General features: G+C 56.6%; 1 protein-coding gene across 7 annotated transcripts in view; it reads left to right on the top strand.

Annotated features, from left to right (window-relative positions):
* Positions 1-20,921, top strand: part of RPH3AL (rabphilin 3A-like (without C2 domains)) — a 103,321-nt gene that overhangs the window by 42,486 nt on the left and 39,914 nt on the right. For 6 of the 7 annotated variants that reach the window (XM_015566776.1, XM_015566775.1, XM_015566770.1 and 3 more), the window contains one exon: positions 13,347-13,433. The exons of the other annotated variant lie outside the window; for it this stretch is intronic. In XM_015566776.1, the coding sequence (XP_015422262.1) occupies positions 13,347-13,433 (87 nt within the window). The remainder of the gene's footprint in view (positions 1-13,346; positions 13,434-20,921) is intronic. 7 annotated transcript variants of the gene reach the window in all.

A 20,921-nucleotide genomic window follows, 5' to 3' on the forward strand; every position in this document is an offset into this window, starting at 1 on the left:
ACTTTAAAGCAATGGCAGGTTTGCTTTCCAGATCTCTCTGTCTCAGGCTGGGGTTGAGTTCCTGTCCTCTTAGCAGGGGGACGCCAGTGTGGGGGTCAGCTTGTGCCTCTGAGACGCCCCCTGTCTCCGCTGTTTCTGGGATGCCGTATACCCATTATAGCCCCCAGGAGGTAGGGAGGCAATAGACAGTGATTAAACCCATTTCCCAGGTGGAGAAACTGAGGCTCTGAGAGATGACTTGCTCCTGGTGGCATAGCCAGGGCCTCACATCTCAATTCAGAACTTTGCTCACTCTTTGGGGGGTAAAAGAGCTGAAGACTCATAGGAGACACAGACCCCCCAAAGGAAGGTGATATTAGGTGCCAGCTTGCCAATTGGTTGCCAAGGCCATTGACTAAGTGCCTCTAACACTGGAGAAGGGATCATAGGCCCCCTGGCCACCCCTGGAGCAAACCTCCCCACAGAGGTTTGTCACATCCCCCGGGATGCTGGGCGGAGCCTGGACACATCTGGGGGTTTGCAAGGGGTTTGAGTTTGCTGAGTCATGGATGAGAGTCACTGGGAGGCTGGCCGGCCCCTCATGAGTGAGCAAAACCGTCTCTAGGCCTGGGTTGGGGTCGGGGTTGGGGTCAGGTTGGGCTCCCTCCTGCGACAGCTGTCTGCCTCCCCCTTGGGCCCCTTGCCACTGGAGCTTTGCGGCCCTTTCCCCTGGGTCTGGTCATTGTACATTCGAGAGAACGCAGGCAGCAGGAAGCAGTGTTGGCAAATCCGTTTAGCAGCTGTTACCAGGAACGGTAATTTTGTGCAGCCTCTTGTCCTCTGTTGTGGTAAATAACAGATAATGACGTTTCCAGTCCGCGGTGTGGCCAGGCGCTACTCACGCGGGCCTCGCCTCGCCTCACTGCTGCGCCCGGCCAGCTGCCACACCTCGGAGGGCCTGCCGTTCGTCATCGCTCTCCGGCTGCAGCCTTTCCCACGCGGCCCCTTGCTGTCTGCTGGCCTTAACTTGGGGTAGATGGCGCCTGCCCTCTGTCCCCCGAGGCTGGAGGGTGGGCAGCAGGTGCCTCTCCTGCTGCTGGGCAGCTGGGAGGGAGCAGGGAGGGGGGAGCCAGCTGCTCTTCAGAGGCTGCCTGTAGCCCCGGCCTCCAAACCAAGAAAGAATCCGGCCTTTGGGGGATCTTTCCTCGCCCTTGTCATCTGCCTTCTGGAGGGGGGGGCCCTCCCAGGTGACAGATGGAGAAACTGAGGCTGGGCGGGATTACGCTCTGCCGGGCCTGCCAGAGACCCCTCTGCCCCGGAAGCACCTCTGCTGTGCCGAGTTTCCAGGCCAGACAGGCGTGGACTCCGGCCTCCAGGGAGGGAGTGAGGCCTGAGCGCCCGGGGCCACCGCACGGCCTCCCCACCAGCTCCCGGCTGCCCGCGGGGGGCGGAGGGGGTCTCATGAGCCTCCCAGCTCGTTCCCTGCGCTTCTGCTTGTTCCTCTTGCCCACGTGCGGCTTGATCAGTGCGCTCTGCCCACCCCCTGAAGTCTTCAGCGGCTCCCTACTGCCCGCAGAATGAAGTCAGACCGCCTCCACACGGTGTCCAGGGCCCCCAGTCCGTTCCCTGGGCACAGGCTGCTGACTTCTGAGTAAATGAACCTCCCGGGCTGGGAGCCCCGGGGCCTGGGGGTCGGGCCTGACCGCACCTGCCCGAGCATCACTGCTCTTCTTGGAGTCGGCGGACACATCATCCGGGTCCCTAATTGCTCGTTAGTGCTCCTGCCGCTGGAATGTTCAGGAGCCTGAGGGTGTTGGTCTAGGCTGCTGTGTTTTTCAAATAAAAAAATCAGTTCCAACGACAGGTATTCACCAGCTTTGGGGATAATTGACTGTGTCCCAGGCCCTGGAGCGGGCGTGGGGAAGGGAGAGGGCATTTTCACATACACCGACCTCCCGAGAGTTAGGATGACCCTGGAAGCAGAGAAGACAGCGCTGGCCTCTGGAGCAGCTGCCGGGGGCTGAAGGGCTGACGTGTCCCCAGCTGAGTTGGCGGGAGCTGAGCTGGGGGGTGGGAGGGTCTCTTGACCTGGGCCCGCGGGGTCTGTGCAGTCACTGGAGAGACAGTCAGTAGGATGCAATCGGCACTCCCCTCTGGACGCTCACTGTGGGAGCTCGCAGGAGGGAGTGACTAGCGCTTGGGGTGGAGTGGGCGTCAAGGAGGGAGTCACGGAGGAGAACACATTTGCTATTCCTGAGGGAGGCATAGAAGCTCACTAGCCATGCGGCACAGCCCGGGCAAAGGCATGGGGGCATGGAAATCCCGGGAGTGCTGGGAGCAGACAGTGACGCTCGGAGGGTGCGATGGGCTTGGCGAGGCTGCAGAGTGAGGTGGGGGCCAACGACTTCCGTGTGCATCTGTGTTCTTGTCTTTCTGCCCCTCAGCCCGTGAGCCTTCCCGTGCTCTCGCCTAGTCCGGGGCCTGGCAGCAGCAGGGCCGTGGGAACTGTTTTCTGGATGCTCTTGGCATCATCGGCCCTGACCTGCAGTGAAGGTGCTGCCCACCAGACTCTAGGACAGCGGTTCTCAACCTGTGGGTCGCGACCCCTTTGGCAGTGGAACGACCCTTTCAGATATTTACATGACGATTCATAACAATAGAAACATGACAGTTATGAAGTAGCAACGAAAATAATTTTATGGTTGGGTCACAACATGAGGAACTATATTTAAAGGGCCAGAAGGTTGAGAATCACTGCTCTAGGGGGAGGGGTGGCAGAAGGATAACTGAGGCTCCTGCCTCGCCTTCCGACAAGCAGGGCTGAGATGTCAGTGTCTTTGAGGTCAGGTGGAGACGCTGGGCACACGCCCTGGGACTGTCGCATTTCAGAGCTAGCGTCTTCGCGGCATAGCTGGCCAGGGGTCCTCGCATGGCCAGTGCTGACCGCAGCCAGCGCCCTCCCTCCACGCTGGGGCTTCGTGGCAGCCCCGGGAGCCAGCCGCACCTGCAGCCATGAGCTCAGGGGCTGCTGAGAGGGGCGGGCATTATCAGGACTCTGGACGTGAGGATGAAACAACCCCACATGGTCTAGCCCCGTGGTCAGCAAACTGCGGCTCACGAGCCACATGCGGCTCTTTGGCCCCTTGAGTGTGGCTCTTCCTAAGCCTTAGGAGGACCCTAATTAAGTTAATAACAATGTACCTACCTATTTAGTTTAAGTTTAAAAAATTTGGCTCTCAAAAGAAATTTCAGTCATTGTACTGTTGATATTTGGCTCTGTTGACTAATGAGTTTGCCGACCACTGGCTCGAGCCTCTTCCGGGCTGTCACTCTGAGAAGCCGGCTCCTTTAACAGAGGCTGGGCCAGGGGACGCGGTGGCAAACCCTCGGTGGGAGCCCCGGCCCCAGGGCCTCCGGGAAGCAGAGGTGAGTTATGCAACCAGGGCCGGGCTGGGGAGGCGGCAGCACTTTGCCTGGCCATCAGTTCCCTGCGTTCGCGGTCCGGGTATGGCCGGTGTCGGTCTCGGAAAGTGAGCTGCGGTTTATCTTCAGGCCAGCATCGTTTCCTGGGCCCCTCCTCGGCTAGTGTCCGGGGTCACAGCGAGTGTGGGTGAGAGGTCAGATCGGGACTTGGACCCCAGCCTGCCCTCCACTGGCTGCCCTTGTGCGACCCGGGACAAATGACCTAAGCTGTCCTCCCTGTCTCGCCTTATTAAGTGAATAATCCGTGTCAGGCACGCCTGCCGAACCCAGCACAGCCCGCAGCGGGTTATATAATAAGCCCTTGTGTTTATGGTTATGGACCTGGGTCTGCATCCTGGCTCTGCCACCTCCTCGTTACGTGAACTTAGCCGAGCCACCCAGCATCTCGGAGCCTCCGTGAGCCTCATCCACGACATTCAGGTCATAAACCCTTCCTTGAGGGGCCATTGTGAATGTAAATGAGATTGAATGTGCTCATGATAATGTGTGTTGAGCCCTGAGTTGGTGCCAGGCATGGCCGAAGTGCCCAATAAATGGCAGCTGTTATCGTTGTTATGAGCTGTAACTCTAAGCGACCGTGCAGCGAGGAGCAAGATGGGTGTAAGCCGCCTCCTTCACCTCCCAGGCCTTCCCTGCCCCGACCCCCACCCAGCCGGAGCAGAGGTGGAGAGTGGCAGGCCGCCCTGTGACCTGGCCACCCTGGGAGACCGCTGGTCCGAGTGAGTGTCATCCCTCAGTGATCCTGATGGGGCCACGTGGGCCTGCGGCTGGAAGTCTGGGGGACATGCCCAGCGAGGGCCCCGTCACTTCCAGGAGCCCAGGCCAGCGGGCGGCACAGAAGTCAGGGGCTTCTTCCTTTAGGGCTGGAAGGCGCTGCTAGTAAGGAGGGTTCCAGGGGTCTAGCCCCAGCAGAGGGAGCCCCGAGGGCGGAGCAGGCCGTGTTCAGGGCTTATGGAAGCTGGACGAGGGTCATGCACCCTTGATTGTGTTGGACTCCGTCTACCACCTATTCTTCCTCCGGAGCAGGTGGGCACGGGGCCAGGGAAGGGCCCGAGGTGCACACCCTGCTGGGAGATGTTAGGAGGCACATGTTCAGGAACCCCTGCGAGGCCCCTTCTCAGAGGAGTGGCCAGTTCTAATGCACGTTGATCTCTACTCACATAACCCTGGGGAGTCCCCACGCGGCTCCTGACCGGGAGCCGTGGGGCGCTTCCTCTGTTCAGACTTTCACCTTTTGAAACCCAGGCTCCCATTGGATTAATAAGGAAACTTTCCACATTCTTTTTATTTAAAAAAATGATTTTATTGCTTTCAGAGAGAGGGACAGGGAGAGGGAGACATCAATGATGAGAGAGAATCATCAACCAGCTGCCTCCTGCCCGCCCCCTCCAGGTGAACCCACAACCCAGGCATGCGTGCTGACCGGGAGTCCAGCCCTGACTCCTGGTGCGTGGGTCGATGCTCAACCACCACCCACACCGGCCGGGCCTCTAACGTTCTTCTATAACACGATTTGACGTTTCCAAATACTACCCTATGTTTGAAAAAAGTGAATATGATAGTGAACGTGCTTTCCCACTACACGCGTCCCATCATCCCCGGGCCCCGAGGGTCTGCCACCGCCTCAGAGGAGAGGACCCCCAGACGGAGCCGCTGTGTGCGGCATTCACAGACGCACGCACTTGAGGGGCTCCCCCGGCCTCTGGGGCACATCTGGCCTTGCCTGAGACAGGCTGGCTCCGGGACCTCCCTGGCTGCATCCCGCGGCCCTTTGTCCCTCCGTGTTTATGGGCATAATTCCATGTGCGCACGGTCCTGCGTCAGCGCCTAGTCACAGTTGGTGCTCTTGCACGCACGCCCGCGCTGTGAACCTCGTCCCGGGGGCTGTGTCATGGGCACGTCTTGACACCCCACACCGAGCACATCCCAGGCGCCCAGCGTGCCATCCTCAAATGCCGTTGCCTGAGTGAGTGAATTCGTCGAGACCGAGTACCAGGGCTCCTGTGGTCCCCCTTTGCTCAGACAGTATTAGCTTGGCAATTTTTTTACAATTTTTTTCCTCTCAGCTTTGGATTGAAGAACCTTCTCCACTCCCTGGCCCAGCTGTTGTTTGAAACCGTAGCTGCCTCCACTGAGCCCCCGTCACCCACACTGCATGCCCCTTGGGCCCCATCGAGGCGGCTCAACCCGCCTTTGTTTCCCGTGATCTCGGGAAAAGAGGCAAAAAAAACGGGCACACAGTTCCTGGTCTCAGAGGTGATGCGAGGATCACCAGGACCTGGGAGAGTTAACGGGGGCCGGTGGGTGGGCCCAGTGGAGGGGGCAGGTGAGCAGCCATCGCCCCCAACCCCAGCCAGCCTGGCGGTCCCTTCCTGCCTGAAGTGCCCCATCCCCCGTCAGACACGCGCAGTGGGGCACGAGTGCAGACATGATCCAAGGCCCACGTGAGGCGTGATCTCTTATTATGCGCTTGCGAATGGTCACAATCAAGAGCTGCTTCTGTTCCCTTTGTAACCCCCCCCCCCTCCACCCAGGGCACGGCCACGTGGCTGCCTAGTGAGTGGCAGGTGGAGGGAGGAGTTGCTTGGAAGCTCGTCCTGAAATCTGCACCGCTTCCTGCCTCCTTTCCTCCGGGAGAGGCTGCTGGGGGCGGGGGGCTCACAGGCCAGGGGTTCGCGGGTGGTCCCGGAGCAGCGCCATGTGCCGGAGAGAAGGGCCTGCTCGCAGGGCGGTGCCGCTTCTAGAAGCCTGTATTGCTGCGTCGTTTTCCCTAAAACACAATCGGATGCTTCCTTGTTGAAGGTTTGCTTTCTGGCAACGAGAACACACCGTGCGACATGGAACGCATACGTGCGGGGTCCCATCTTCACTTGCTTCGTGCGTGTGCTGCTGTCGTTCGTATGTAGCCATTTCTGCCCGCCCTTGGGGGTCTGTGCACACCATGTGCAGCGTCGTTCACAGAGAGGCCCGCGCACTGTCATCGTCGGTTGGCTGGAACTCCTGGGAAAGTCCTTTTCCACACGAGTCTTGCCAGTTCACAAACTCCTCCACCCCCTGGGACACTGGAGGACAGTGGGCTGTGCCTCGCTCATCCTCCTCGCTCCCAGAACAAAGCTTCGCACCAGTACCGACGACACGTTAGTTGAATTAAAGCATCAAATATTTTTAAATTAACCGTCTTCAGTATTCACTTCTGCCGCGCAGCGTGCGTTTCCTGGCCTCCCTGTACGGAACACTCGAGCGCAGTTTCATCTTATTTTGGTTGACTGAGCGTCGCCAACCTCTCTGTCTGTGTGATGGATGATAATCCCGCGGACCCTCGGGGCCTGTCGAGGGTGCGAGCTGTTCCCGGTTACTGAATGTTCCCAGGGAGGCGTTGGTGTCTGCGTGCCGAGCAGCCTTGTTCCCGGCCCCGCACCCCCTCCCTTCCTCTGATCAGATCAGTTTGGGAACCCCCGTGGAGCTGGGGGTTCTGCGTGAGGCGGGCAGGGATCACAGGGAGGCTGTGCAGGCCCACCTGGGAGCCAGGGCCCGAGCGCAGGTGCACCTCGCCTCGAAGGTCCCCTTGCACTTCCTGTGGGAAGGTGAAGGTGTTCCCTGGCAGTGGCGGCGGCGGTCCAGGGAGCCCAGGGGTCACCCAAGGGGTCAGGGTTATGAGGACGTTGAGGAGGGCGCCCCTCAGACATTGGGATGAGGCTGCATCCCTAGGAAAGGAAAGGGCACTGAGCATCCGTTGTTAAGGGTCGCACCCACATGACCTCTCCGGCCCTGCCGGGTGCACCCCAGGGTGGAGGACAGGCCAGGAGGGGTCCTGTGGGGTGTGGACCTTAACATGGGATGCTCAGAGCCCTTTCCCTGGGGTTCGGGCCAGCCTGGGTCACACACGTACTCTGAGAGTGAGGCCTGCCCGGCCCGCAGCCCGGCCACTCCTGGACGCCCTCCCCGAGCGCAGGCTCTCCCACCACCTCCCCTGTGCTGCCACGTGGATGTTTCCTGTCTCTCTGTGTCGTCTCCTCGGTAACTGGCACATGCTAGGAGGGACCACATCTTGCCTTCTCAACTGCAATAGTACAAGTAGCTGCTGTTTGTTCATTCATTTATTCTGCAAACGTTCACTGTGCCAGGCAGGCAATGGGAGTAGGAAGGTGAACAGAACAGACCTGGTCTCTGCCCTCGGGGAGCTGACAGCTGGGAGAGGAAGTGGTGGTAGTCATAGAGCTACGTAAATGAGGCTAAAATTCCCAGCAGCTGAGGACAAAAGGCAAGAGCTCATTATGGAAGCTCCAACCAGGGAGGAAGTCAGGGAGGGCTTCCTTGAAGAAGTGGTGCTTTTGCAGAGGTCTGAAAGGTAACGAAGAGGGAGTGTGGCCAAGTGCATCCCAGACAGAGAGAGCAACACATGCCAAGGTCCTGTGGCAGGAAAAACAGTGAGGACCAGAGACTGAAGACAGGCCCACGTGGCTGGGGCTCGCAGCACCGGGGCCGGGGGAGGGGCTGGCAAGGAGGGAGAGTCTAGCCTGAGCGGGCCTCACACCATGCGAAAGGGGCTGTTTTCACCCAGAGAGCCACAGGAAGCCTTTGAAAGCTTTTATGCTGGTAGGGATGGGAGAAATAACATGATTAGATTTGCATCTTGAAAAGATCACTCTGGCTGCCATATCGGGAACCAGCTGGAGGCTGGCCAAAGTGGGGATGAGGAGACCGACTGGGGGGCCCCAGTGCAGGCCGGGCCCTCGAGGTGGCAGCATGGATCAGGGAGGGTGATAGAGGGCAGTTGACAGTCGAGATTTAAAGTCTTTGGAGATGGATTATTTGGGTGGGAATGAGGGAGAGGGAGGGTGGAGGATGATTCTGGGTTTTGGCTTGTATCACGGATGGGTGCTGGCACCCTCTACGGATCCAGGCATGTGGGTCAGGACTGTGGTTACTGCCTGCTCTGAACCGTGTTCTGTGCAAAGCACTTTGATGAATCGTCTGCCTTGATCCTCCCTGCGGTGGCATGCGTCCGCCTGTTACCACTGTTTCACAGATGAGGAAATGCCCTCAGAGAAGGTTAGTGACAAGTCTAAGGTTGCATCTGAACGGCCCCAAAGTCTGTGCCCCGTGGGCCATCCCCTGAACCATCCCCTTCCCCCTGTGTGCTCTAATCTGGGATACATGTGTGCAAAAGGAATGCATGGAGTGCCTGAGACAGGATTGAGGGGATTGTATGTGCCAACTGAAGGCCTGGACTTTTGTCACTTCTGCTCTGAGGGAGGCCCAGAGCTAGACTTGGTTTGTTGGACACTCAGACACAATACTAGACTGCGGGAAGCGTGAGGCAGCCGTGACCACCGGGGAAGCCAGTGCTCACTTGCCCAGGGCAATTCCGCTCAATGGAAGCCCATCTCAGGCAGGGAAGCAAGTGACCGCCCCCAGGCCCCAGAACTGTCCTTCACACGGCTGTGGAGTGCACCCTTTGCACCGACTTCATGTCACAGCTGGCTCATACTCTCACTGGATTTTTAAAATAGTACCAGCTTAATTTTCTTTTTTGGAACCTGGGAATAAAGACCAAGCCCGTAGGGGAAGAGGCTCATTATTCTCTTACTGATGGGAGATTTAGTAGAGGAGCAGTTATGTATTACTTGAATGGAGCATGTTATCTTTTTGCTGGCCTGGATTCCCCAGCCAGAGACACGACACAACTGAGAGACGGTGGGATCTGACCGCAGGTTCCACCAGTGATGGAAGGCAGCCTGAAAACGGGGCTGTGTGTGGGCGAGGAGGGTGTGCCTTGTCATACCACTCCCAACCCCTCCAAAGCACCCCACAGGGCAAAGGGAGGAGGGAACATTTGGGAGGTGCCACTCATCCACACCCTCCCCCGCTCCCCTCCCCCGCAGCGTGGGAGCTGACCACCAGCCCCTTGCGGGCATCTGGCCCCCACCACCTCTGGCCTGAGGCCAAGTGGCCTGTGTGCTGTGGTCTGTGGGTAGAAGACAGCACACAGCTCTGGCACTCTCTCCTGGTCTCTTCTGGTCTCTGTTCCCCACCAGCATGGATGTTTAATCAATCAGACAATATTTATTGAGGGCGTGTGCACACCCATCCTTCGAGCCCGGCTTAAACATCACTCAGGCAATGCAGCGGGCAGCCACTCAGCCTGGGCAGGCTGACCTGGGGCCGAGCGTTGGGCGCTTCATTTGGGGACGCATGCGGCCTGGGCCCTGCCTGCCCCGCACTGTGCCCTGCGGCCCATGGGCACTCAGCAGGTGACGGTCACGGGAATCAGTAAATGGGAAGGCGAGTAGGAGTCAGATGGGGGGAGGGGGGGGCGGTGAGGCCAAGACGACCGACAGGCTGAGAATGGCAAGCACTGGCTCCCGATAGCTGATGGGAAGTGAGGCCTTGTGGGGAGCAGTGGGGACAGGCCAGTGAGGGCAGCGGTGAGTGCGGAGGCACCAAGCCGAGGCCTGGGTCCCAGGGCCCAGTGCCATCCAGCAGAACTTCCTGCGATGGTGGAAATGTTCTATTTCTGTGCCATTTGATGTGACGTGTGGCTATTGAGCACTTGAAATATGGTCAGTGTGACCGGGGAGCTGGGCTTTTCCTTTTATCTAGTTTCAATTAATTTTGATTTAGATAGCCACATGTGGCCGGGGGCTACCACATGAGCTGGTGCAGGTCTGGAGGAGAATCACGCAGGGTTTCGGAGCAGAGCGCGAGGGTGTCGCTGATAAGAATAACCGGCAGTTATTGATAGCTTATAACGTGCTGGTCGCTCTTCATGTGAGTCTCAGTGAGCCCTCAAGACAACCCTAGGGCACAGATCCGATCCCATTTTACAGAGGAGAATATCTGAGGCTTAAGAGGCTTTGCGTAGCTTGCCCTCGGGCCCACCCGGGCCTGCCTCACTCCGAAGCCTGCGCCAGAGCACCAAGCTGCAGTGCTTGGGAACAGGCTCGGGGCAGTGTTTCTGGAAAGCAAAGTCAGTGACAAGGCAGGACAGCATGAGGGGGAGACCTCGGGAGGACAGGGGCTCGGATGATCCAGGTGAGACAGATGACGACGAGCCCCGGCGTGCAGAAGCAAAAGAGGGGGCACAGTCCTGGGCAGGGGCTGTGTCCTCCCAAAATCTGTGGGTGGAAGCCCTGACTCCAATGTGATGCTGTCTGGAGGGAGGCCTTTGGGAGGCGATTGGGGTGGGATGAGGCCGTGAGGGTGGGCACCGTGATGGGATCGGGCTGTAGATGCAGAGGAGGAGCCCAGAGCTCTTTCTTCACCATGTGAGGGCACAGCGAGAAGGAAGGGGCACATAGAAAGGGCCCTCTCCCAGAACCCAGCCTGCTGGCACCCCAGTCTGGGAGTTTCGGCCCAGAACCGTGAAACGTGTGTCTGCTGTGTAAGCCACCCTGTCTAGGATTTGTTTTGTGATAGCAGCCCGAGCTGACCACGACAGGGGCAGAGGCCGCAACCCCCCCCGCACCTTTGCTGAATGTGTGGGGCGGGGCGGCCACAGCGTGGGAGGGAGGCTGTGGGGATGCCCATGGAGTGTTGCTGGGGAGGCCGCTGGGCCTGGGCCCCCTGTCCGCCCGGGAAACCTCTCTCGGTTGAGGAGCGGCCGCCCTCCCCCACACCAGAGAAATATCGAGGAGGGCAGAGCCAGACTCCCAGAACCAGTGTCGTGGAGCCGATGAGCTTATGCGGCTGCACACTCATCCCCAGCACAGCCTGTGCCAGGTCATTCCGTGTCACCTCTGCCCATTCATTCATTTGAGAATCATCAGCCACACTCCCAGGCATGTGAGCCGGCTCCTTGGAGAGCCCTGGGCACCAGCTTGGCACTGGGCAGGGGAGGGCATTACCCAGCTCTCCTAGGTCCCGAAGCCTGATTGTGCCTACGTAGCAGTGGGACCTCCGGCGGCCTTTACCCTCTCTGAGCCTCCGTGTCTTCAGCTGCATCATGGAGAGCCTGCCTCCCCCTCCTTCATACTTTGTTGCTTGGCACACGCAATTGCTCAGGAAACGGTAGCAACCCGTCTCGTGTTCTCTCCTTCTTCCCGCACTGTTGTCTCAGGGGGCGGGGCAGGGCACTGTGCTTGGAGGGGACTGGCATCGAACCCTATGAGCATGTAGAACACTCACCAGGAGCCTCTCACCCCTTGAGGGGCCACACTCCTCACACGTGCACCATTTGTTCATCCTGGGTGGTGGGAATTAGAAGGAAAACAGCCAACCGGCATCAGCACCTCCTTCCTCTCTCTTTACCCCTGGGGGAGAGGCCTGTGTGCATTTCCACCTGATGGGCTCACGGGGGGCCTGTCCTAGAGGTAGAAGGGCTGGGGGTGAGATTGGGAGGGATATCGAGAGACAGTCCTAGTGGCCAAGAGGGGATTTCAGATCAGGTCTCGGGTGGTGGGCCAGGGCTCCAGGGGGCGGGCTGCCAAACCCACGCCTGGCACAAAGGTGGCCAGGCCCCTTCCTCTCCAAGGGACCCTGGAGCTCAGAGGGAGAGCAGCATAGAAGGGAGCATCTAGACAGGGACCCGCCCCAAGCCCGGGACCTTCACGAGAGCTGTGAAGGGGCCCACTGTGACTGGAATGGACTTTCTTGCCAGCCCAGAGATGCTGGGAGCTGGGAGGTTACCTTTTATTTGGAGAAACAGGAGGAAAGTGACAGTTCTCATCGGACGGTATTGGATGGTAGCCAATGCACACCCTCCCGCCCCAGGAACGTGTCGGCTTCCCTTCCGCGAGAGCTGGCTCCCCCTCCTGCAGCGCGGGGCTCAGCTGCCCGATCAGGCGGTGACAACAGGCTCTGGGAAGCCAAGTCGGTGACATTTTCCTCTGCGTGGAGAAGGGTGTGCCTGTTGCTCGGTTGGCAGCCTGCAGGAAAGGCCAGACGGTAGATCCAGCCTTCCCTCGGTGCTAGGGCAGGCAGGGGGGCCGGGGAGAGCCCCCCCAGCCTGCAGAGCCGTGGCAGAAGCATCGAGTAGCCCCCTGCACCAGTGCTCAGAGGAGGGCCTGCTGTCGCCGAGGCAGACTGAACTGTGAGCCGGGAACGGGTCTCGGCCCCACCAGGTCCCCTGCCTCCCGGGGCATGTCACCCGGCCTCTCCCAGCACCGTGTTGCCGTGCATTTCGGGGAAGCGAAATATGTATTTAGAAGTTATGAGCTTAAGCAGCAGAGAAGGTCAGCCACTGCAGGAACGAGGTTCTGGCTACTTGTGTGTCTGGAGAAATTACATAACGGCTCCAGAGCCAGACCTGAGTCCGCTACTTGCTGGGTGAACTTGGCAAAGTCTCCACCTACTTCTAGCCCCTGAGGCCTCACTGTGAGGCGGGCCGGATGCGTAGGGAGTAGGGTGCCTGGGCCCGTTCCGTGAAGGGACCGGGCATGAAGTCAGTCACTGGTCCTTCTCACGACAGCATCTCCTCAGTCCGTGACGCTCTGTGCATGCTTATACACAAATGCGTTTTCTTTGTTGCATAACATCTTCTGCCGCCCACCTTCCCGGGGAGGGACGCAGCCCGCTGTGCCCGGGCCATCTCGTATTCTGCTGCCTGTGCTTGGCTCTTCCACTCGCGCCGGGCGTTTGGGCGGCTTCCAGTTCTCTGCTGTGGAACATGGTGCAGCTGTGAATGTCGGGCAGCTTGTTTGTGATGTGCTCCTAACAGAGTGTGATTGTGGGGGTGCATCTGCACCGTGGAGATTCATGGGTGGGCCGGTCCCTGGTGCCCCAGAGCCACCGGTGGTGCCCTTTGGGTGATTTGACCCTCTGACCCGAAGCCACAGCCATCCCTCGGAATATGGCCGAGGGCTCCCCAGCGACGGTTTCCCCAGCCCCTCAGCTGAGGAGGAAGCAGCTCAAGTGTTGACCACCCCGTGTCCTCTCTCTTATAGAAAGTCTGCACCAAGTGTGGGATCGAGGCCTGCCCTGGCCAGAAGCGGCCCCTGTGGCTGTGTAAGATCTGCAGTGAGCAGAGAGAGGTAGGGTGCCCAGGGCAATGGGTGGGGGGCCCTGGGGCCGGGTCTGAGCCCATCCCACCGGGGGAAGCTCATGGTTGGTCACGGGGAGTGGGGGAGCTTCTCTGGAGGTCAAGGAGGACCTACTGGGGGTGACCAGGGAGAAGGGTGGGGCGTCACCTGCTGGCTGGCCCATTTTCACAGCGTGGAGGTGGCGGTGGGCCCTGGGTCTGCTATGCCTGGGGCCCCTGGCTTCGGTGGGAAGCCCTCACGCTGGTGCAGGTTGCTTGGCATGGGCGGGGGGCACAGGGGGCACCTATTATTATCGCAATAGTAACGTCCGCCCAGGTTGAACATTTATTATGAGCCCGGCACTGCGCTGTATGAACCCATTAAATCCTTTCACGATCCCCTGTGAGGGTGTGTCAGCATCCCCTTCCGCTGATGGGAAATGGAGACCTGGGGGGTGGGCACCCAGCTGGCTCCTGTGGGAGCTGCAGCCAGGTCTGCTGTGGTGATGCCACCCCACAGGCCCTTCCGGTGCAGAGGTTCTGTCATCCTAGTTCTTCCCCATTTTAGGAGAAGAAATGGAAGCTCAGTGAGGCAGTCACAGATGTGGGGCTCGAACCGGCATCTCCTAACCCCAGACCCCGGGCTTTCCTCCCTGTACCAGGATCGGAAGCGGGGCCACACCAGAGTGGGACATTGGCAGGAGCTCCCGGGGAGGGCACGGGACGGGGGTGGTGGGAGCAGAATGCGCCTGGCAGAGGGAGCGCGGCCTTGGTTGGTCACCACATGTGGATCCCTTTCCTTGCGTGGCACTTGGTATGTGCTCTTACTCTGAGGGCCCATAGAGGCCTCAGTGTGGGAGATTCTCAGCCAGGCTGTCCTTGAATACTGCTGCCCCTGCCCTCCCGTGTCTCCCCTTCTGCAGGTCCCATCGGCTGCCTGTGGGGTGGCATCACCACAGCAGACCTGGCTGCAGCTCCCACAGGAGCCAGCTGGGTGCCCACCCCCCAAGTCTCCATTTCCCATCTGCAGAGCCCCTCAGCCCATCCTCCACGGCCCCCGCTGCCCTTGCTTATTGCTTTATCTTCCTGCACACCTTGTTCAGTCCTGTCTACAGGCCACTAAGTCTCTGGGACTGTCTCCCGGCTGTTGGTGTTAATGGTTCTCCCTCTTCGCGTTGGCTTTCCCCGGGTGCGTTGGGGTTTGGGTTTGTGTGCTCATCTCAAAGGGGCGTCCGTGTCCCCCTCTTGCTCTCCCTGCTCATCACCTCCACCCAGGTCCTGGGGGGCCCAGTGCAGAGCCAGGCTCTTGGGCTAGTGATGAGCTGTGTCCATGGTGACTAGGGGACTATTCCCAGGGCCAGTCATCAAAGCCTCAGGCAGCCTGGCCAGGCCCCGGCTGTGTGGGTGCTGCTTCCAGCTCCCCTCTGTGTTCGTAGTCTTAGGTGAGCTCTAGTTTGGGGGTGCAGGGAGGAGCTCTGCTTCTTCAGCCTCTTTTCCCAGATGGGAAATCCCGTCACCAGCCCCCGTTTTCAGTGGCTCTGGCTCTGGTCCCCCACCTCCCATGGTCCCTGTGCCCTAGAAGACCAAGCTCCCGGTTGCCTCCACCGGCCGAAGGGCCCAGAACTCCACGGGCTGGGCCTTCAGCTCCTCCAAATAGGAAACATTTGGAGTTTCTCGTCCATCGAGATGAAATCTTGTTTTTAGCGCAGATAGGTGTGCTTGCTGTGTTTAGAACATGCTCCTCGGAACAGGGAAGGTACCCAACACGTGAACTAACATTCCGCCTTGCCTGGAGGTCCCTGATTTCTCATCCCGACTCGGAGATGATCATCTGTTTCTTAGAGACGCTGTAAGAATTCAGCCAGGCCCGGACCGGTTTGGCTCAGCGGATAGAGCGTCGGCCTGCGGACTCACGGATCCTGGGTTCAATTCCAGTCAAGGGCATGTACCTTGGTTGCAGGCACATCCCCAGTGGGAGATGTGCAGGAGGCAGCTGATCGATGTTTCTCTCTCATCGTTGTTTCTAACTCTCGATCCCTCTCCCTTCCTCTCTGTAAAAAAATCAATAATATATATATTTTTTTAAAAAAAGAATTCAGCCAGGACCTTAGATGTACAAAGTGATTGATGTGCAAAGCGTACATGTCCGGCCTGGCACAGGTACTCTGCAAGCATCAGAGGCCTCCCTCTCTCCCAGCCAGAAGCGCCCCCTTTGAACGGGAGGTCCTCCTGGAAGTCTCCCCTAAGACGCAGCTCTCTGGGAGAGAGGACATTCCTTAAAACGGCATCTTGTGGGAGACACCTCCGCGGGACGAAATGACAGTCACAGCTGAGCCGTTAGAGGACAGAGATGAAGGAGCTGTCACAGAAAAGAAGGTGGATGAAAGGCAAGACGGATGTCGCCCGCGTAATAGCTTAGTGGACGGTGGCAGAGGCGGCTGGCCCTGCCCGTCCCCACCTCCAGCTGCCCTGGCATCTCTGAGAGTCAGACCCGGGATGGCACGTGCAGGGCCCACCAGCAGCCCGTCCTAATCGCCGGAGCACCGCGGCGCCCGGACATCTGAAATAGCTTAGGACGAATTTCCTTATCTTTCTGAGGCAATGCATATGAAGCTGTGCATCACGCTATCACTTTGTCCTTGGATTTCCAGAGGCCAATAAAACTCAGCCAGATGAAGAACACGACGTCCCGTCTCTGCAGTGCCAGGCCAACTGTGGGCACTCGGTGTGCGCGTCCCGAGCGCGGGTGCCCTTGGGTACCGGACCCAGGTGCCGCCTTTTCCTGCCAACGTTTGGGATGGGAGAGTGACAGGGTAATTGGTTTGCTAATGCCTTTTTTAAAAATTTTGCTTAGAAAGAGATCTAATCACAACAAAGAGATAGCTAAATAGAAAGAGCATTTAAAATGTCATTTGAAGTGCCGCTTACAGCTGGTTCTGAATCCGCGATAAGACTGAGGAGCTCCGTCCTGCGGGGGGAAGCGCGTCCTGACGGGAGAACTTGAATGTTCTGATGGAGACTTTTGCACCAACGCTCTTATCTTTCTTTCGGATGCTTCGCTCCCATCATCTCTGGCTGAGCTTTTAAACACTTTTTTTCTGGAGTGAGATGAGCGCTGGTTACACATCCCTGGGCTGTCAGGTGGGCGTTGCTGCCTGTTTGGTGCACGTCCATGGTGCGAGCGGGATGCGGGGGGGGGAGGTGGCAGTCTAATGCAGGGGTCCTCAAACTTTTTAAACAGGGGGCCAGTTCACTGTCCCTCAGACCGTTGGAGGGCCGAACTATAGTTTTTAAAAAAACTATGAACAAATTCCTACGCACACTGCACATATCTTATTTTGAAGTAAAAATACAAAACGGGAACAAATACAATATTTGTATTTGCATGTGGCCGTGGGCCGTAGTTTGAGGACCCCTGGTAATATGTGTCCATTCGGGCACTCAGCACATGTTTATTGAGCATCTTCTATGGACCAGGCCAAACAGCTCTTCTCATGGGAGGGAGACCACAGACGCAGTAAAGTCAATGCCGCCATGTCGCAGGTGGTGATACAGTGCCAGGGGAGAGGGGGAGAGGGTGCTGGAACAGTGGGGGTAGCTGTTATTCTGTAATGGGGAGGCGGGGAGGGGTTTCCTGATCCAATGGCATTTGAGCAGAGCTCTGAAGTGCACTGTGTGGCTGTAGGGATGGGAGCATGCCCAGCGAGGGACAGTGAGTGCAAAGGTCCTGGGGCAGGTGGGTACTTGGTGATTTGGGGGACTGGCGAGGAGACCGGCGTGGCTGGCGTTCATCAGGGTCAGGAGCGGAGGTCAGAGACGTGGCAGGGGTCGGATCGTGTCGGTCCTGCCGGCCATGGTAGGACTTTGGCTTTTACTCTGAGTGAAATGGGGAGCCTCTGAGGGTCGGGAGTGGAGGGGAGACATGACCTGAGTCCCCCTCACTGCCCCCCCACCCATCTTTTCAGAGGATGCTCTGGCTGCTGCGTTGAGAGTAAATTGTAGACTATAATGATGTCAGAGTCAGTAATGACATTTTATCTTTCTTATTTAATATTACCCCATTATTTAATATTACCCATACAAACAACTGTAAGGACTGTTAGTTTGTGACCCTTAGAAGTTTTCATTTTTTAAAAATATCATATACATTTTACTCTTTTCTGATTATATAATTAATATGGCTCATCATTGACATCCCCAATGTGTAAGAAAACATAAAGTAATACACACCCAAACTATCCGTAATCTCACCATCTAATCACTGTTAACATTTTGGCATCTTTACTTCTGACCGTCTGTGTAGTTTTTCTTTCTATGGATGAACCCATGTTTTTAAATTAACATATATCATAAATAGTTCTCAGTGTAATCAATAGCTCTTTGTAAACATTTTGTCATGTGGATATTCTGCCCGTTTAAGACACCCAAGTATTTCTTTCCCCCTCTTATTAATAACTGCAATATACCAGTGTGTGTGGGTGCATCGCTTCTTGACCACATTTTACATTTTGTCCTCAGAATGGGTTCTTAGAAGGGGAAAATGAACATCGCTGTTTATATGCCCTCTTTTCTTATAGACCCTTGAGTTATTGCTGTTGATTTATCTCATAATTAGCTGGTCTGTAATTTTAATCTTTTTAGTAGGAGCCCTCGATGTGTATTTTCTGAGTCTTTTGCTATACGGTAGCTGTTGCCTTTATACAAAGAAGATAACTTGATTGATAATATAATTGATCATAATCTTTCCCACTCAGAATTCTGTGGATTTGCCCTGTTGTCTACCCGCCTCATGTGAAAAGAGCCACCATGAGGGAGAGGCAGCAAATGGAACAATAGGAGTACCAGTACCCAGGGAACTAGAGATGATGGTGAAACTGTGAGAGATAAATAAGGTTTTTAAATTAATTAAAAGAGATAAGAGGAGTAGAAACGAATTCAACAAACAGGACCTTTGAAAAAGTGAGCAAATTTGAAAAAGAAACAAATGAACCATTTTTATTTCTGAAAATGACTGTTGTCGATGAATTTTAAAACTCGGTTGAGTACATTTTAGAGCAATAAACCTTGTCATTCCCATGAACAGCCACAGATACTTTCATTTCATTTGCTTCTTATTGATTTTTTTTGATTTTTTTTATTGATTTCAAAGAGAAAGGGAGGGAGGGAGGGAGGGAGGGAGAGAGAGAGAGAGAGAGAGAGAGAGAGAGGAGAGAGAAACATCAATGATGAGACTCATTCATCAGCTGCCTCCTGCACGCCCCCCACTGGGGATCAAGCCCACAACTCAGGCATGTGCCCTTGACTAGAATCGAACCCGGGACCCTTTGGTCCCCAGGCCAACGCTCTATCCACTGAGCCAAACTGGCTAGGGCATCTTATTGATGTTTTTATGTTTGATCCCTGGTTGGCACTCCCAACAGCCTGGAGTACCTGTTATTATTTATTAATTATTGTGTTATTTTCCATACAAACAACTGTAAGCCTACTTTTGCCCCAGTATATATATATATATGGAAATCGAAATTTTTATCTGGATATGCCCAGGTCATTTTCTTGGGGTTTTGTATAGAACAAACATATTTGGCTCTTTGATTCAGGAAAGCTGTTCAGTTATGCTTTTGCTTATTCCTTTGTTCCCAACAATCTCATTTCTTCAGAGTACTTTTAATTTGAAAATCACATTTCCATTCTGTCTTCTGTATTCATCGTCTTCTGCCCAATTTCCCTCCTTTCATTTCCCCTCCCTTCTGAACAATCTTGAAGCTTCTCCTCCACATCACTGATTCCATTTTTTCTTTTTTTTTTTGCCTGACTGTGGGTTCCTGTTTGTCTTGCACACGCGCACATGCATTTATGTGCCTTCAGGAGCCGTGAGCTCCACACCAGGGCTTACCAGGGGCGGCGCCCACCCCCGCACAGCCCCTTCCTCTGCCCAGGGTTATACCTGTGGAGCTCTGTCCACAGGAGGCCCCTGTGACGCCCCCGTGACCTGGCCCCCCCGGCCACTGGAACTAGGGGGACATGGAAATCTGCAGCCCCTGGTTCGCCTGTTTCCTTGGCTCTTCCCGCCTCTCCTGCGCTCCCCCTCCCGAGCTTTCCTGAAAGTAATATACCTGCCCAGGTGCAGCTGCTCGTTCCAGCCCCTTCCCACTGCTGCCTGGTTCTTTCCCTCTCCCTTATTTATCCCCAGGAGTAAGACAGGCCTGGAGGCCCCGCTGGTGTGGCTCCGTGGTTGAGTGTTGACCCATGAACCAAGAGGTCACTGGTTCCATTCCCAGTCGGGGCACATGCTTGGGTTGCAGGCTTGATCCCCAGTAGGGGTCATGCAGGAGGCAGCCGATCAATGATTCTCTCATCATTGATTTTTCTATCTCTCTCCCTAAAAAATAAAAAATAAAAAAATCAATAAAAACATTTTAAAAAAAGACAGGGCTGGAGGAGGAAGGACAAACTCCTATGTGGTACCAGAAACCCACAGGTGTGCCATGCCAGGAAGGCTGGCGAGGAGGGGGCTCAGACCCTGCCCCCTGCCCCCTGCCAGGCGGGCAAGGCCCAGGTGGGCAGCGACCCCTTCCATGCAGCCCACCCGCCTTGTGGAGGCGAGACCCGCGGGAGGCTGGCGTCCGATCCCTCCGGTGCTGGTGTCCTCGTGCCCTTTCCTCTCCAGCTCTCACGGGGGCAGGTTGGGAGGGACTGCGTCAGGGGCTTCTAAACACGGCACCTCGCCAGCCGGAAACTCATTTCACTTGCTGGTTAGCCTTTCATCCCATTCATTTAACACAACAAAGTGACTCATTCGAAGTTAGACTGTAATCAGTGGGAAAGTTAATTGGAATCTAATTTCCCCAGGATTCTGGGGAGCGTTCCTCCAGCCTCTAAAAGGTGTCTTTGGAGTAAGAAGGCTTCTCGGAGGATGCAGGCATTCTCTAGGGGCAGGAGGGAGAGCTAAAAAGGGGTGATGGCCAACTTGTAAGTCATTGAAAGCTGATTAACTCTTCTCTGTTCAGCACGGGCTTGGCCTCCCAGACTCATTCCTGATCTAGCTCAGCGAGGCCGAGGTGGAGGAGGCGGGGGCAGGCCGGGCGGCACCAACAATGGCCGCGCTTCCCGCAGTGCTTTGCATATCAAAGGGGCTCAGGAAATGTTTGTTGATTGAAAGAGACGTTTTCAAAAAAAAGTAAAGCTGGTTCTGTGCTCAGATCTCTTTAGAATCTTTTCCCAGCGGGTGCTTTTGATTCTCCTGAGGTCTTATCTGGGGCCCCCCCAGTGCCCTTTGCTGCGAGGTCTGTATGCCTGCCTCCTGGCCCCTCTCTCCCCCTTGTTGACTGACTGTGAGAGGAATTTGTGAAGTAGGGAAGTGGCTTCACACGGGTCTGTAAATCCTCTCCAAGCTGCCCAGCCTGGAGGGTGACGCGTAGCCCAGTGAGGGCCCCTGGGGAGTCCGCCTTGGCTCAGGCCTGCAGGAGGCCCAGGAAGCGGGGCACCCTCCCTCCCAGCCAGC

Source organism: Myotis davidii, unplaced genomic scaffold (assembly GCF_000327345.1).
Source record: "Myotis davidii unplaced genomic scaffold, ASM32734v1 scaffold363, whole genome shotgun sequence".
In the NCBI taxonomy this organism is placed as follows: Eukaryota; Metazoa; Chordata; class Mammalia; order Chiroptera; family Vespertilionidae; genus Myotis; species Myotis davidii.